The following is a 17,243-nucleotide window of genomic DNA, read 5'->3' on the forward strand; positions in this document are numbered from 1 at the left end:
CAGCCCCTGGACATGGTGACTTTGACGCTCTGATCTTCGTGAAAAGAGATGCAAACGACGATGCGTAGTAAGGAGTCAAGAGACCGGCACCTAGACACCTGGACGCCGATCATTCTTAAGATACCAAGTCGGTACTACTCAAACGAAACTCGCGTGGCTTCTGCTGAATTCTGATACCAAGAGCAAACATCCAGACCCGCGTTACTGGGATGCTAAGTGGCGGCTGTTCCTCTGGGCCCAATACGTCGGCCAACGTCATCCTCTCGTCCCAATGTATATCTGAACCTGCTCAAACTGTACATTAGAGCTATTCATAGCTCGGAGATGCTAGGAGATGCAAGTGCCAGGTCCGCAAACCATTCGTAGTAGTGTGGATCTTGAACTTCGGACTTGGCACGAAAATCGTCAATATCCCCTACTGAGGGTCTTCCTGGATCTTCTCGGCCGTTGTGCGAGCCCGCTTACTTCTAATCTTATCTTTTCCGGTCAACCGGTTATCCACAAATCTCAGAGCAGTATACTTAAACTCACTCGAGGTCTCGTCTATTCACTGTAATATCCAATACATTTAATGCCTCCATAACTTTCTTGCTTCTATACTATCTCAAAGGCTCTGTAGGTCTGGGGACTAAGAGACGCCAGTCAAAATCATCCAAAAAGATTGACCGCGCATCAGACTCTGAGCATTGACTTATTGTTGCATTATATAAGACACAATAGGCCAATTGTTGCCAGGGCCATGTCCGCCCTGGGCTAGTGCCAGCCACTGCCCCGATTATAAGCAGTATCTGCTACCACACTCCGCTACTATTGCTGTTTGAACAAAGGTGTTCTAGAGTTCCCCTACGGGAGGCTGTTACATCTTATAACAGATCATAGGTAAACTCTAGCCGCGGCCCTGTCCACCCTGAGCCAGTGCCAACCACCGCCCCAATTATAAGCGGTATCTACTACTACACTCCGCTACTATTGCTGTTTGAATAAAGGTTTTGCTAGAGTTCCCCTAGGGGAGGTATTGTATATAAGAGACAATAGGCAAACTCTAGCTAGAGCGTTCCATTTTTTGTTCCTACACTTACTTTCTAACTACATCTTGTCTTGTCGAGACTGACTCTCATCGTCCATCATGGGATCTGTACATCGATCGTCTCCTGCACATCATGCTGCAACCCTCTCATCGTTGACCGATGAACCCCTCGTAGAGCCAACATCGGGACCTCGTGTGGCCTTCGCCCAACACCTAGACGAACCGCGCCCCCAAAATATTGGAACAGGGGGATGGGTCATGGCACGAAAGTCCCGCATCCCATCGATGGCCTGGAACAGACAAAGTATTCTGGTCTTCGCTGACTTCAACGACTTCGAGAGCCCTCGAGGTAGTCGGTCACAACGAGCGGCTGAACGAGATGACGAGGTCGAAGAATACAATCGCAACGCATCATCTCAACCGGAGGGTGTCTCATCGTCTGCAAGCAGTGTGTTTAGTTTGGATAAGACGCTGCCAGAACCGCCTTATCATGTCTTCACACTCAAGACGAAGAAGAAGCTGGTTTATATTGTGTCCCTCGCAGGATTGTTTTCGCCACTATCAAGTAACATATACTTTCCTGCACTTGGACAAATTTCTACAGTATACTTGATGATTATCGAGTGCTGCGGTGGCGCGCTAACACATTATAGGACCTCAAAGTCAGTGTTTCGCTTGTTAGCCTGACTATCACCGTATACATGATCGTTCAAGGACTCGCACCATCCTTCTGGGGACCGTTATCCGACACTCAAGGAAGACGTATTACATTTATTGGTGAGTCTTTCGGGTAACCTCAACGGCATCAACCCCTATTCGGGCCCTTCGTCTATTCTTCGAGTTCAGAGGCAGGAAATTCAACTTTGGATCGCTTTGGAATCGAAATGGCTTACTGAAACTTCTCCCCCGATTGGGTATAGTACTGACACATTTACAGGTACATTTATGGTATATCTGCTTGCGAACGTTGGCCTGGCCTTCAGCAATAGCTTCGCGTCGTTGATGGTCTTTAGGGGTATTCAAGCCGCTGGTAGTGCCGCGACAATCTCAGTTGGTAAAATTTAATGCCTATCCGATGATCAGAATTGGAAGACTAATAATTGTTCATAGGTGCTGGAGTGATTGGAGATATTACAACTGCCCGTGAGCGTGGAGGACTCATCGGAGTCTTTGGCGGCAGTAAGTACCTCCACCCCCAAGGAATATCACCACTAACAACGACAGTTCGCATGATGGGACAGTCAGTCGGACCCGTCTTTGGCGGTATTATCACACAGTTCCTCGGCTTCCGAGCCATCTTTTGGTTCCTCTTCGGCCTCGGTGCCCTTGCATTGGGCCTGATACTGATGCTCCTCCCTGAGACCCTGCGAAGCATCGCAGGCAACGGTACTGTCCGCCTGACCGGCATCCAGAGACCATTTATCTACAAATTCAAGCCTCAGCCAGACGCAATAATGGAACCAGACAACGTGCAAAAGAAGAAGGTCACACTCGCGAGCATCGTGGCCCCTCTTCGATTCCTCTTCGAGAAAGACGTTTTTGTCAGTCTCTTCTTTGGCAGCATCGTCTACACCGTCTGGAGCATGGTAACCTCCAGCACCACTGGCCTCTTCCAAGCTCGCTTCCACCTCAATGACCTACAAGTCGGACTCGCCTTCCTCCCCAACGGCGCCGGTTGCGTTGCCGGCTCTTATCTGACGGGCTACCTTATGGACTACGATTACCGCATCGTCGAAGGGCAATACCGCAAAGCCAAAGGAATCCCCGACGACGTAAAGCTCAACAAGAAAACCCTCGTGGATTTTCCGATCGAGAAATCCCGTCTACGAAATATTTGGTGGATCGTCCTAGTTTTCATCCTCACGACCGCTTTCTACGGTTTCTCACTCAGCGTGAACCAAATCGCCGTACCCCTTGTCTTACAATTCTTCATCGCGTACTCTGCTACGGCTGTTTTCTCACTCAATAGCGCTCTCGTCATTGATTTGTATCCCGGCGCCTCGGCCTCGGCAACTGCAGTCAATAACCTCATGCGCTGCTCCATTGGCGCCATCGGCGTTGCGTCCGTGGAGCTAATTATCGAATCCATCGGTGCCGGGCCTACATTCTTAATGTTTTCATTCGTCACTGCTGGGTTATCCCCAATGCTCGCGATCGAGTGGTTCTATGGTGAGGGATGGAGGCTGGCTAGGACAGAAAGGTTGGCGCTAGTAGAGATGAAGAAAGCGGCGGCGAATATCGAGGATGTTAAAGTAGCGACTAAGATCTAGAACACGAAGCTTATATTTATTTATCTCTATAGTTATTAAACTTTTAGTGATAAATTTATATTCTTTATATACATATAATATGTATATACTTAAGTGAGCTCCTTTTTTAGTAATTACTACTTTGTTAAAGTAAGTTAAGATTTCTTTTACTTCTAGAAGTAAAACTTCTAAACTTAGTAATATTATAATATTCTATTTCAGAATAGTTTCTTATAAACTTTAAAGTCGGATTTAAATTGAAGTACTTTTTCTATAATATATTTTTATAATAATTTTTAAAATCTAGAAACTATCTTTTAAATATAATTTTAATTAAACTTTAAAAGGAAAACTAAATAGAATATACTTTTATACTTTGCTATTTATACTTTACTTTAAAGTTATTAAATATTCTAAAAGAGTTTATACTTTTAAGCTATTATTATATAAAGATTGACTTGGTAAAGATAACGATAAACTATTTTAACTTAAAAGTAAAAGAAGCTTTAAAGTATCGGGAGCTTTAAAACTACTAATATAAATATATATATATTTAGTACTCTTATTTGTTATTTCCTAATCTGCTCGAGTAAAGTAGTAGAGCTTACTAGTATTAACTAGAGTTATAGACTATAATATCGATAAGTGTACCGGAGAGCAGACGGGGCGGATGCAATACTCTTCACAGTTGTAACTGTAATTATCTACCCCACATAAAATAAAGTAAATAAGTGTTCCAAACATAGTACACCTCCAAAAGAGTCTGCACTCATTCCCTCTTCTCATCCCGCCCTAAAACCTCCGCTACATGGTTCTCCTCCTTCGCCTTCAAAATATTCGCTGTACACTCCTTCCCAGCCACAAACCACTACGCTGTCTCTAGTACAAGGAACCCTCCCACACAGGCGCACGTGTAGTTCATATTTTGTGCTATTCCGTATTAGCATTCCAATCTGTACTTTGACCCAAGGGGAGGTAGAGTTGGGGGTGCATACTAGAAACGGGCTTCACGTAGGGAAACGAGAAAAACACAATCGCAAACACGAGCCAAATACAAGTTATGATATTGACCGTCATTCCAACGACATAACTCATATGGAAGGTGCCCCGATGCAATGTAGTTCGCCGCATCAGCACATTGGTGAGGATTGGTACCAGGTACGCGAGGTTGTTGATGGTGCCGGCCGAGCCGAGGAGGGCATTGAAGGCAGTCGAGGAGCCGAGATACAAACATCCAAGAATCGCAATTATGGCTGTGACCGCAAGCTGGGCGTTCAAGGGGATGCGGAGGGTGGGATGGACTTTAGTCCAGCTAGGGGGTTGTTAGATGGCGGGGTAAGACACGGGTTGTGAAGCCTTACGTGGAAGAGAAGGGGAGGGCGCCGTCATGGGTGAAGGCACAAAAGATGCGTCCGGTGCCTGTTGGAGAAGATTATCAGCTTGGGGGGTGGAAGTCAAGACGCCGAAGTCATACTCAGCTGAGAGCCGACCATGCAGGGCCCAATGGCAATCCAAAGCATGAATGTTAGAGCAAAAGCACCGCCGACTGACTGAGTTGCCTGCAGGAAGAGTTCAGCGAGCGGGAGGCCAGTGGAAGTGGTAGCTAGCGCCGAGTAATCCTGGACGGAGAACATGAGGGTGATGAGATATGTCAAGCCAGTCACGAAAGCGATGGAGAGGGTGATGGCTGTGATTGTTCACTGTTAACAGGAATCTCATATTAATACATCAGGGATATACGTACTAATAGCAAGTGGTGCGTTTCGTGAGGGCTACACAAAGGTCAGCTCTGAGTCCAGAAAACACGCAATTTAAGAGGGTGGCTCATACATTTGGCATCTCCTCCGTGATATGAGAAATGCCGTCCAGCCCACCAAGACTGTATAGCGGGTTCACCAACCCAGTAATGAAGCAAATCACATTCGACTCCCAACCCGTCTTGTTTATCCACGTCCGGAAGACAAACTCGGTATCCTTGTGAGATGGCGCAGTGGCAGCCACCGTTATCATAATCACGAACCAAGCGATCTGAAGATAGAAAACTAGACAACTCATTAGCACCTCACCAGAGCCAGTTTAAACGCCGCAAAGCTCACGTGAAAATCGGTTGAGCCCGGGGATGGCCTTGTTGCCAAACATAACGATCGATGCCGTCGCCAAGTTCAAGACCTGGTACACCACGAATGTCGTCTAGGCCTTGATCACGAGATCTCTATAGTACAATACAATCAATGGAATGAAATTTTGAGAGTAAATCAGATTCGTCGATGCGGCTGTGAAGATCCCTGATTCGCGTCAGCTCTCCATCCACACATGAAAATCATGCTCAGACTCACATCCGAACACAGTGCACCAGCCTTTAACAAAGCTGAGGTAGCCGGTCATCCGCCGTGGGGCGATGGCAGCGATCCAATGGTACATGGCGCCTTCGGTTGGGTAGGAGGAGACAAACTTGGCGAGAGATACGCCCAGGAAGGACTGGAGGATCCAGACGTGGATGAAGCCATAGATGACTATCTCAAGTAAGCCTGGGCCCCGATAAATAGACCTGCCATTACAACTCACCGGCTCCTGGGCCGCCAGCGGAAATCTCAGTCACCAGCCCAAGTCCAAGACCTGGATACAATATTAGTCTGGCTGTGTGGTACAGAGGCACGTGCGATAAATTGCACACCTGTTCAGGAGATGGTCGTCGTCGATGCGAGGCCGACGAGACTGAAAATTCCAAAATGGCGCGCCAATTCTTGTTTGTGACCTTTGCGGATGAGAGTTGGCTGCTTATACTCCATGATTTGCTTGGCAACAAGAATAAATACCCATCTGTGCCCGTCTCAGCTCGTCGGCGTCGACTGGCTTCCCATCACTGCCCACAGTCTCCTGCCGCCACGATGGACGCGATAACTTGTTTTTCCTCACTCATACTTGCTGTACTGTCCGTTGACGATGAATCTAAGAGTTGTGGCTCTGCCAATGGATATTCTTAAAAGGCCAAGCGACAACACGGAGGGATCAGCGACTATTTTGATACCAAGCTTTCCCCGCACTAAGTCGTTTCCCCAGATAAGACCTGGGCGGCGGCAATGAAACGTTGTAGCGCTTTTTAGGTTGGTGACTAGTGGCGCCAAGGGGAAAAGAAGCACGCGCCGCGACATACTAAGATATTTGCCGGCGATTATCGTATATTATATCTATCTATATTAGGAAACTGCAAACTTCCAACTCTCGGTGATAGTTCCGCGGCAAAGTCGGCGACGCGGAAGCCGGCGAAGCTAAGCTCCGTGCTGGCAAGGTTTAAGCTCTGAGCTCAGGGGAACGTTAACTGACGCTAACGACAGTTATAGTAAGATCGACAACCGGGCTGAGGTTATCCCCACTATCATATGAACATCAATGTGTCTCGAACATCAATAGCTATCAACAAATTCAACCTCAACCGCAACCGCAACCGCAACGCTGTTGTCAAAGCCGCAATAAGTTGTCGCACTAATTATCCTCAATGCTACCCTGCTGGTATGGTAGTGGTATGCTGCAGCACTATGCAAAGTGGTGCAACATACGGTCTAGCCCAGCCGGCCCTGTCAGCCAAGACACCCAAGACCCCTCATAGCCGTCCAGAACGGGGATATAAAGTCGAACGTGTAGCCCTGATGGCACTGAGAGAGAATATTCCCAGTGCGGGATGTTGGTTGTGAATGCACCCAGCGCAACACAAAGAACCAATTCCTCGACAACGGCTCTTTGGTGAATCGAGGTATTATGCGCTTGCTCTCACTTTCTTTTGGTGTGGCCGCTGCCGTTGTTCAGGTGGTCACTGCCTCTCCAGCTCGCATCGATGGTTGTTCCCTTGTGAAGACTGCCGGCGATGCCGCGGCCATTAAGGGCTGGTATATGCAGTCGACGGCCGAGGCTTCCAGTGACATGCTCGCCGTGTCACAGCCTGGCTTCGACGTATCGTCGTGGTACCGTGTTGGTAGCCGGGGAACTGTCATGGTATGTGTGAACATCAGCTCGATACCTCCAAGCATGTCAAAGACCGGGAATGCCGCTAAAAGACTCAACACAGGCCGGGCTTCTCGAGAACAATGTCTATAACGACACAGCCCTATTCTTTTCCGACAACTTGAAGACTATGGTCGACAAATCTCAGTTCGACGTACCTTGGCTTTACCGCGAGGAGCTCACCTTCGACCCGGCGGCTAACCAGCGTTACTTCCTCGAGACACACGGCATATCCTCCAAGGCAGACCTGTACCTTAACGGGAAACAGCTTGCATCCAAGGAAACTCTTGCGGGGGCGTATGGCGGTGAGAAGTTCGACATTACCCAGCACCTGCTGAAGGGAAAGAACGCCGTCCTAATCCGCGCCTATCCAACCAACTATCTTAAGGATTTTGCTCTAGGCTACGTCGACTGGAACCCATACCCACCGGACAATGGGACGGGTGTCTGGCGTGAGGTCTTCGTCTCACAGACTGGACCAGTGTCACTGTTGAAGCCCCGCGTTGTTACTGACTACATAGGCAATGCCGTCAGCAGCGTAACAGCTACCATCAACATTGTCGTGAAGAACAGCGGGGCCACATCAGTCAAGGGCACGCTTAAAGGCTCGGTCGGTCAGCCTTCCGGCGCAAATATTCCTATCTCGGCTTCCTACACTCTCAAAGCCAATGAAACCAAGACCGTCACACTGACAGCCCAGATCAAAGACCCTCAGATCTGGTGGCCAAAAGCATGGGGCGCGCAACCCCTCTATTCGCTCAATCTCGCCGCCTATATCGGATCTGAGGTCTCCGACCGCGCCGCCCAACGCACCTTCGGCGTCCGCCATGTGACTTCCTCGCTCAACTCCCACCAGGACCGCGCCTTTGCCGTTAACGGGCACCCTTTCCTCGTCACCGGTGCCGGCTACTCCGCCGACATGTTCCTGCGCTTTGACCCGGCCAAGCTTGTGCAGCAGTTCGAGTATATTCTCGATATGGGCCAGAACACCGTGCGTCTCGAGGGGAAACAGGAGCACCCCGAGCTGTACGATATCGCCGACCGCATGGGCATGATGGTGCTCACTGGATGGGAGTGCTGCGATAAGTGGGAGGGTTGGACATATAACGATGAGGCCGAGGGAGTGAAGTGGGTTGACGCTGATTATGTGACTGCAGCAAAGCAGATGGAGCACGAGGCATATATGATGCAGGGCCATGCCAGCTTACTTGGTTTCCTTGTTGGCAGTGACTTCTGGCCTGATGAGCGCGCCTCGCCGATCTATGTCAATAAGTTGAAAGAGCTTGATTGGGATGTTCCTATCATTGCTTCTGCATCACTGAGAGGATTTCCTGAGAATTTGGGGTCCTCGGGCATGAAGATGGGTATGTCCTCACATCTACCGACCCGACTCTACCTTATTCCCTGCTAACTATACCCCACAGAAGGCCCTTACGACTGGGTTCCCCCGAATTACTGGTATGACACCCAATACGGCGCCGCCTTCGGCTTCGGCTCCGAACTTGGCTCTGGCGTCGGCACCCCTGAGCTCTCATCTCTTAAAAAGTTCCTCACCGAGTCCGATATGAACGATCTCTGGACCGCCCCCGACAAAGGTCTGTACCACATGTCTACCATCGAATCCTCCTTCTACGATCGCAAAATCTACAACGATGCGCTCTACGCCCGCTACGGTGCCCCCACTTCCCTCGATGACTACCTCCTCAAGGCCCAAGCCATGGACTACGAAGCCACGCGCGCCGAATTTGAAGGGTACTCCGCGCTCCAGAGTGCCAAGCGCCCCTCCACGGGTATCATCTACTGGATGCTCAATAATGCCTGGCCCAGCCTCCACTGGAACCTGTTCGACTACTACCTCAAGCCTGCTGGATCGTACTTTGGCGCAAAAGTCGGCGGGAGGGCGGAGCACGTTGCATTCGGATATGGCAGCGCGAAGGGCGATGTGTGGCTTATTAACCACACGCTTGATAAGAAGGGGTCGAGAACTATTAAGGTTGACTTGTTGAGCAAAGATGGCAAGACCTTGGTTTCGCGCTCGGTAGAGGCGACTACAACGCCCAACTACTCGCAGAAAGTGGCTACTATCCCCCAAGCGACAGCTTTAACGGACGCTGCTTTCCTTCGCCTCATGCTGAGTGATGCGGCTGGCAAGGTGTTGAGTAGGAACGTATATTGGCTCGCGCCGACAGTGGATAAATTGGACTGGGATAACTCGACGTGGTTCTACACCCCTGTCACGAAGTTCGCGAGTTACAAGTCACTCGCGACAATTAAGCCGGCGAATTTGAGTGCTACGGCAGGGAAAGCGGCTATAGTGGATGGGAAGGTGAAGGTGGACATCACGCTGGTGAATAAGGCCGCTGTGGCGGCGTATTTTGTACGTCTTGAGCTGAGGGATGGGGAGGGCGAGGATGTGCTACCGGTGGTGTGGTCGGATAACTATGTTACGCTATGGCCGGGTGAGAAGGTGGTGTTGAGTGTTAGTTGGGCGGCTGGAGGGGCGGGGAGTGGGCAGAGGAAGGTTGATATTTCGGGGATTAATTTTGAAGGTGTTGAGGCGGTGGTGGTGAAGTAGTAGAACTTGTTGATAAGGAGACCTTCCACTCTTGGGTATAGGAAATTATAGACAGGTTTGTTGATATCCCGCAATATGTTTTTGAATTAAACTAGCACCCCCGTCTATACAATTATACACCTATCCGCAAAATACTACTTATCAATATCCGTCGCCTACAACTTTATATTAGTAATTCTATCCTCAGTAGAACACCCCAAACTAAAAACTAACAAAAACAAGACCTCTCACCTTCGCGAATCTCGCCACCTGTCCAATCCCTATATTATCCGCAATCTATACTAAGTACTCCTGCAAGTACTCCCGCATCTCTGCCTTCATAGTACCTACCCTCGACGCTATAAACACAGGATATATCAGTAGTAGCCCGCCTACGCTCTCCCCGGCTTCAATTCCCGCTCCGCACCCCTACCGATAAAAGATCCTAGATTATTAGTTAGATAGTATAGTATACTCGCTATAATATCCTCGACTAATTATACTACTTCGCTACACTCGCGGGCGTAGTTTTCCCTGTCGTTGAATATATCTTAGTAGTTTCTTCTAATACTTTAAAGTATTTACTAGAATATATTTAACTATCAATAATAATAATTTAACTTTTAATTTAATTTTATTTATTTTATAAATATTAGTTTTAAATTAATTAAAAATAAACTTTAAAGTTATAAAATATTATTATATCAAGTAATTAATATAATATATAATACTTAAAGAAGTATAATTCGAATTTAAAGTTGAAAAGTATCTTTAATTATATTCTTTCGAAGATATCTTTCGATAGTAGTAAGTTTATAAAGTATACTTCGACGTTCTAATAATCGTTGAATAATCTCTTAATTACTAAGCTCTTCGTTATAAACTTATAGCTAAAACTCTACTTGAAATATATTAAGCGAAATAGAAGGACGATGTATAGTTATTTTCGTACGAAAGAGTAATAAGTTAAGAATAAAAGAAGGTACAAAAAGTACGAAATTATAAAAAATTCAGTAATTTACGGGGTTCGATAAATGCGAAAATTGAAAAGAAGGCAAGGTAGTTATCGTCGCCCGTACATGTCTCCGAATCAACGAGCGCCACGCTATTCATGAGTTACACAAATTATTTCTGCAGCAAACGCTATTCTCCTTTTTGCAAACGCCTATGAGCTCAATATATGCTAAATCTTGCTTAGATATAAACCCAAACTAGAAAGCCTTTGTTACATCATGAATCTCTACGAAACTCTTCCCACACCACATAGCATACGCGTTCTAACCTTGAAGAGACCAACGTTAGGCATCGAGGGAATCGAGAAGGACACTGAAAGATCGGCTACGGGCGTCGAACAACCAGTGTACTGTGAAATGTCAGTGATCTCTCTGACTGAACCAGAGCCGTTCGATGCACTATCCTACGTCTGGGGTGACCCTTCTGTCAGGGAGCGCTCCATGGTTTGCAATGACAAAATGGTTCCTATTACGTCCAATCTATGGACCGCACTACATCAGATATGGGGAGAATGGCCCGATAAAAAGCTATGGGTAGATGCTATTTGCATCAACCAGACTGACATTCCAGAGAGGAATCAACAAGTTACAATGATGGGCGGCATCTACAACATTGCTCAATGTGTCGTTGTGTGGCTTGGCGAGGCGACGCAGAAGAGCGAAGACTTCTTCAAGATCCTCGAGAAAGTGAGGGATGGACAAGATTTGTCACTAACCTACGGCAAAAATTTCAACGAACTCTTGGATTTTGGCGGAGAAATCTTGTCTCGAGCATGGTTTCGACGGGCTTGGACTTTGCAGGAGATTAGCCTTTCGACAGATTCCATTGTTTGCTGCGGGTCCCAGTACGCAGACTTCCGGATTTTCTTGAAAACCATCTACTCGCTCAATCGCCTATCCGAAGCCGAACATTTCTGCGGCGCCAGGATTCTAGACGTCCCGACTCTTGCCCAGGTTGGGGAGGACAGGACCCTGTTTCACCTACTGGCACAGACGCAGGAGCGTGAATCGTCAGACCCCCGAGACAAGGTCTACTGTTTGCTCTCGCTGTTGCCCCGGGATCTTTACGATTTCATGGAAGCGGATTACTCGCTGTCCGTGGAGGAGACTTTCACATGGGCGGCGCGAGTGTGCATAGAACTTGATAAAGACCTGCATTGCTTGTGGGCTGCTGGTCTCGAGGCACTGGAGAGAGCCCGACAGGAAAGAAGATTTCAACGACGGCGACAGGAACGACTACAGGGTCCTCTACAGAGAGAGGATTCGGACGAAGAAGGTCTGGAGAGCGAGGAAGAAGATCGACGGGAAGACGAAGATATTTTTCTGCCATCGTGGGTGCCTAACTGGAAGACCGAAGATGAGGTCTCCAGTCTGAGAAATCTTTACAGACTTATTGAAAGCGCGAGAACAGATCCCGAACGACTCCGCAGTCGTTCCAACCATGGCTGGAGACTTGAGCGTAAAAGTAGAAAGATTGGTATCCCAGGGTTTGGTTTTGGAAGGCTCAAAATTGACAAGCAGGAAGATTCAGCTCTCCTCACCGTGTTTCCAAAATGTGCCATGAGAACTCTCGAATTTCAGCCCAGCAAAACTTCAACGTCGATGGAATTATCGAACAACGACTTTGTTACTCTTTGCAAGAGGATTAACCGACATGATATTGAGCACTGTGCCTGCATCGATGGCTCCCCTCGCGTCAGATATCCCTTGTGCCACCTGCCTACGAGGGTTAAGGAGGGTGACTGGCTCTGGACACCGACATTTGGGAACAACAAGAGGGATGACAAGGATGATTATGAGGATAGAATTTATATTGATAATGGGGATGTTTGGGATGATGACGATGACGGGAATGATGGGATTGATGGGATGATGGAGATGTCGAGGATGATGAATGGGGATAAAAAGGATATATTTTATGTTTTTGTTTTGCGCCCTGTTGAAGCAACTGAGGAGGCCCAATTCCAGCTGGTCGGGAAAGGTGTCGGGAAGGCCTACAACCTCAAGCGCCAGTGGGCCCGAATCCTGACAACTTTCATTTTAATTTGAGCGTGGCCTTTGAGATATATGTATATTGACATCCTGTGATGCTAGTATCAGCAGGCGGCCTTTAAGCTTAGCGGGCTAATGTCAATAGTAGAACTCTTAATAATATATATTACTGCCCCTTTTTGGAGGCGTGGATGGTGCTAAGGCTTGACGGGTGGTCCGAGGAACCTTTTTCCTGGAATATTGCACGGTTCTTACAACAAGGCATCGTCGGCGGAAGAGCGACAGCGTATTTTGTGTCATGATACTCTTAATAAAGATGATTGGGACTCCCTATCAGAGGTTATGAGTATCCTGAAGAAGTTTTACGAGCTTACAAAACGCGCGGAAGGCACCAAGTTAGAGGCCGACCGTGGTATCTTATCGGATTATATGACTACACTAAACGGGCTTTTAAAGCACGTGCTAGTTATAAGAGATGACCTCTGTTAGGAAATGAGGCTCCAAGTGATATTAATCGTAGTATTGATGAATATATTGATAGACACTGCAATAGCTAAGTATATAAGGAAACAGATTCCTTACCCAAAATATAGTAGTTAGTACTTATTCAGTATACCAAGCCTACTAAATTCTAATAACTTCAATATTAGAGCTAACAACCCTGAACTCTCAATACTCTCAATTCAACACCTCCGCATTTATATTATTAATTCTTAGTTTAAACTCGACAAGTATTTCTCTATTATTAATAGTACTTCTATATATTGTACTTCTATTGTTATTATACTTTATATAAAATAGAAATATTTTGAAGTTATATAATAAATAACTATTAACAAGAAAGATACTATAAATTCTAAGAAGCAATTATTAAGTACAAAGAAAGTATTAAATAATATTTGAGAAAAATATATTAGTTTTATTCTATAATTTCTAATAATATTAATTTTAGCTAAGAAAATATAAATAAAAGAATATAATTTATTTTATTTAAAACAAATTTAATATAACTTTAATTTTTATTTTATTAAATAATTATAAATATATTTTCTTTTAAAGTAAATTTGAGGAAGTTACTAATAAAGCTTGTATTTATATTAGTGAAGTTTATAAACACTACTTTACGAATTTAGATCTATAGAATAAAGTATCGCAAATACTGAAAAGTGAATTCTTTTTGATGAAAACTATAAATAAGAGATAGTATTACTAATATATAGTATACTAGTTTCTCTAAATACTAAAGAATATATAACGGAACAAAAGAGAGTGATATTATATAAACTAGTAAACTTCTGAGTTTTCAGTTACTAGTCATTTCTCTAGACTCAGGCTTCTCCTCTATCTTCTTGATCTTCACCCAACCCATTCCCCAGCAGCAGAGAAGGGTTGCTCCTGCACAACTGACAGCTAAAAAGAAGTTTTTGGTTATAGCTGAGTTATATGCCTTCAGAACTCCAATAACTTCCACCGGATCTACCACAGCTCTGAAACCTGTAGCACCAGCTGCCTCTACCGTTTCGGCATCTACTGTTGGGGCAAACTTTGCCAACCCACCGCGTAGATCCGTGGTAAATATTGTCTGTGCAAGGGCCAGGAATATCGCTCCTCCTAGATTCTGCATGAAAACGATGAGTGCGAGTGCGACTGCATTATGCTCTTGTGGGATTGTGTTTTGAATGGCAATGTAGGGCTAGAAGATGAGTCAGTACATCTGAACATATGTTTATAGATTATTAAAGGATCTCTTACCATCTGCATTCCAAGGCCTTGGCCCAAGCCTCCAATAATTTGATAACCGATCCACTTCCCAGTCGAGGTATCTACTTTGAAAGATGAAATCAATCCAGCTGAAATAACCATCAAAATGCCACTTGCAATACTGAAAGGCATATAGTATCCTACTTTCCCGACTATAAGTTATGTCAGCTATAGCCCTCTAGAACAGAGAGTATAAATACACACCTAAGCTACCTGCAAGAATCGATGCAATCATTTGGCTGATGATTAAGGGGAGGACATCTACACCACTCGCCAGTGGTGATGTACCCTTCACAGCCTGAAAGTATATGGGTAGATAGTATGAGTACACCATCATTGCTCCGAAGAAGAACCAGATGACTAGACATGAGGACCAGACGGCTCGTCTTCTCACCATACTGAGGGGAATCATCGCCTCGTCACCGACACGATATTCCCAACCTAGAAATACGATCAACATACCACCTGCGCCGCAGAATAGACCGATGATTGTAGCGCTGCTCCATGCATACTTTGATCCTCCCCATTCGAGAGCCATGAGAAACATAACGGCACAAGGTGCAAACAAGAAGAACCCGACGAGGTCAAGGGTTAATAGAGCAGAGATAGCACTCAAATATTTTGGCTTATTCTCTTTGGCGTCGGGTATTCTGATCGCTAAAAGCAGGATGGCGGCCGCAGCACCGACGGGTAGATTAATGTAGAAACCTGGGAGGTCAGAATAGGTAGAAGGTAACATAACTTTTTAACTCACACCATCGCCAGCTAACATATTTGGTGAACACACCTCCAAGTAAAGGTCCTACCGCAGCACCGCATAGGGAAACTAAATTTCATTAGAAAACGAAAGGTCTTATGTATGGCTGTACTTACGACCCATCATGACTCCAAAGTATGCTGATTCATATTAGCTCTGGATAAGCTCCAGCAAGAACACAACACTTACGTGGTCGCTTTGACAAAGGAATAGACTCCGTGATAATGTTGAGTGCCCCGTTTCTCAGTCCTGATCCACCCAGCCCAGCAACTGCGCGTCCAATGATCAACATCTTCGACGACTGCGCGGCGCCACAAATAGCAGAACCGACTTCGAATAGGACGAGGAAGGCAAGAAAGGTGTACTTTAGAAAGTTAGCATATTTCCATCTCCGGAACCAGTGGCGGATGTATACCTTTAAGCTAAATTGGCTGTACATCTTCCCGGTCAATGGCTGCAGAGCACAGCTGACATCAATATTAGTATGGGATCTTCCAAATATAAAAATTGCAATGGGGATATCCTACCTTGCTATAAGATATGCACTACCATACCATCCGACATCAGACAAGGAACTAAAATCGGTCGTGATTCGAGGAATAGCCTATGCACTCCATCAGCAACCACACAGAGATACTCGATTATTAACGGACTATACCGTTACGATGATGGTGGTGTCAAGCAACGTCAAGAACATCACCAGGGTCACGGCAGCTGTGACGAGCCAGAGCTTCGGTCCAGATATGTATTCATGCGCTTCTTTTTCCGCCTCTGTCGTATGTGTACTATCATCAACTGGCGAGTGTAAGGGGCGGAAACTGTCTCTACCATCATCGATGGTTGATCTGGCGCTATGATCCATATTTGGTTCTTCGTTATCGTACATTGTTGTTTGCGGGAAGGGGAAAAATGCCCGGATATTTGTGATACAGAAATGTATGTTGATTTCCCAGCTTCGGTTGAATGCAGTCAAAACGACGAGTGAATGAATTTCGAATGACTGTTGAGCTCTGCAATAACGATACGATATGATCGAAAGACGCACTTATATTATCATGAGAAAGAACTGTGGAATGTCGATTGAGTATAGTTCGGATTCGAGGTCGGGGTCGGGGTCGGGTTCGGTCATAGTTCATGGTCTCGTGATAATTTGATCCCGCATCGTGAAATTTGCAGATTGGCCTGACTTTGACACTGAGAATCGGATCTGGCGGTCGGGCTCGGTCATAGTTGACGGTCTTCTGATAATTTGATCTATCACACATCGTGAAATTCGCAGATTGGCCCGACTTGACATCGAGAAATCGGATACGGTGGTGGTCGGACTCGGGCAATAGCAAGCCATATAGACCATAGACGCAGTTAGCAGCGAACTACCCTCCCACAGGAAAAGGATGATATCATTCATATGACACAAGGACCTAGAGAGCATGGAGCCAGGAGTTCTTCATGCTCTAACAGTCCAGAAGGAGACTGTGAATTTTATTCAAGACCGAGATTCCCTTGACCTGCCTACTGAGTCTGATATTCGCCGTCGACTAAACGCCAAGCTGAATTTGACAGACGCGAATATGAGATACTGAAGAAGTATTCGTATGCCCTCTTAGCTCCTGGATGATTCTCACTGATATTTGAGGATACTGTATCAGAATTGAAAGCTCCCTCTCAAAAGCCAACGTTGATTTTCATACAGGCCTATGGGAGTAGCTATACTAATACTAGACAGTGGCTTTATGGCCTTTGACACTCAGTCTGCTTGATGGTTTCCAGACGTATAGTGCAGTGTCACATTCGTACCCTCATATTATAAACTTGTATATATCTATTTTAATTATTACACATCACGACTAGATTTAATCCGTCATATATCTCTCGTGCACCATGCTATAAT

At 46.0% G+C, this 17,243-nt stretch overlaps 5 protein-coding genes across 5 annotated transcripts; 3 read left to right on the top strand and 2 right to left on the bottom strand.

The window, feature by feature from the left end:
* Positions 1-1,126: 1,126 nt before the first annotated feature.
* Positions 1,127-3,297, top strand: BP5553_09142 (uncharacterized protein; the record flags this gene model as incomplete). The annotated part of the gene is made up of 5 exons (XM_032017765.1): positions 1,127-1,630; positions 1,681-1,804; positions 1,965-2,081; positions 2,138-2,206; positions 2,252-3,297. The coding sequence occupies 5 exons, from the start codon at positions 1,127-1,129 to the stop codon at positions 3,295-3,297; spliced, it is 1,860 nt and encodes a 619-aa protein (XP_031866408.1).
* Positions 3,298-4,206: 909 nt separating this feature from the next.
* Positions 4,207-6,196, bottom strand: BP5553_09143 (Uncharacterized protein; the record flags this gene model as incomplete). Its single annotated transcript, XM_032017766.1, has 10 exons — positions 4,207-4,588; positions 4,638-4,695; positions 4,751-4,963; positions 5,021-5,048; positions 5,107-5,318; positions 5,373-5,466; positions 5,503-5,561; positions 5,613-5,789; positions 5,842-5,892; positions 6,148-6,196. 10 exons carry the CDS (start codon positions 6,194-6,196, stop codon positions 4,207-4,209), a joined length of 1,323 nt encoding a protein of 440 aa, XP_031866409.1.
* An 836-nt stretch (positions 6,197-7,032) lies between these two features.
* BP5553_09144 (Uncharacterized protein) lies at positions 7,033-9,850 on the top strand (the record flags this gene model as incomplete). Its single annotated transcript, XM_032017767.1, has 3 exons — positions 7,033-7,266; positions 7,340-8,639; positions 8,700-9,850. The coding sequence occupies 3 exons, from the start codon at positions 7,033-7,035 to the stop codon at positions 9,848-9,850; spliced, it is 2,685 nt and encodes an 894-aa protein (XP_031866410.1).
* A 1,211-nt stretch (positions 9,851-11,061) lies between these two features.
* BP5553_09145 (uncharacterized protein) lies at positions 11,062-12,891 on the top strand (the record flags this gene model as incomplete). The annotated part of the gene is made up of 1 exon (XM_032017768.1): positions 11,062-12,891. The coding sequence occupies one exon, from the start codon at positions 11,062-11,064 to the stop codon at positions 12,889-12,891; it is 1,830 nt and encodes a 609-aa protein (XP_031866411.1).
* Positions 12,892-14,137: 1,246 nt separating this feature from the next.
* BP5553_09146 (Uncharacterized protein) lies at positions 14,138-16,238 on the bottom strand (the record flags this gene model as incomplete). The annotated part of the gene is made up of 9 exons (XM_032017769.1): positions 14,138-14,527; positions 14,587-14,747; positions 14,800-15,303; positions 15,350-15,421; positions 15,469-15,492; positions 15,542-15,716; positions 15,768-15,819; positions 15,880-15,956; positions 16,011-16,238. The coding sequence occupies 9 exons, from the start codon at positions 16,236-16,238 to the stop codon at positions 14,138-14,140; spliced, it is 1,683 nt and encodes a 560-aa protein (XP_031866412.1).
* Positions 16,239-17,243: the final 1,005 nt, after the last annotated feature.

Source organism: Venustampulla echinocandica, assembly GCF_003357145.1.
Source record: "Venustampulla echinocandica strain BP 5553 chromosome Unknown scaffold_9, whole genome shotgun sequence".
Taxonomy (NCBI): domain Eukaryota; kingdom Fungi; phylum Ascomycota; class Leotiomycetes; order Helotiales; family Pleuroascaceae; genus Venustampulla; species Venustampulla echinocandica.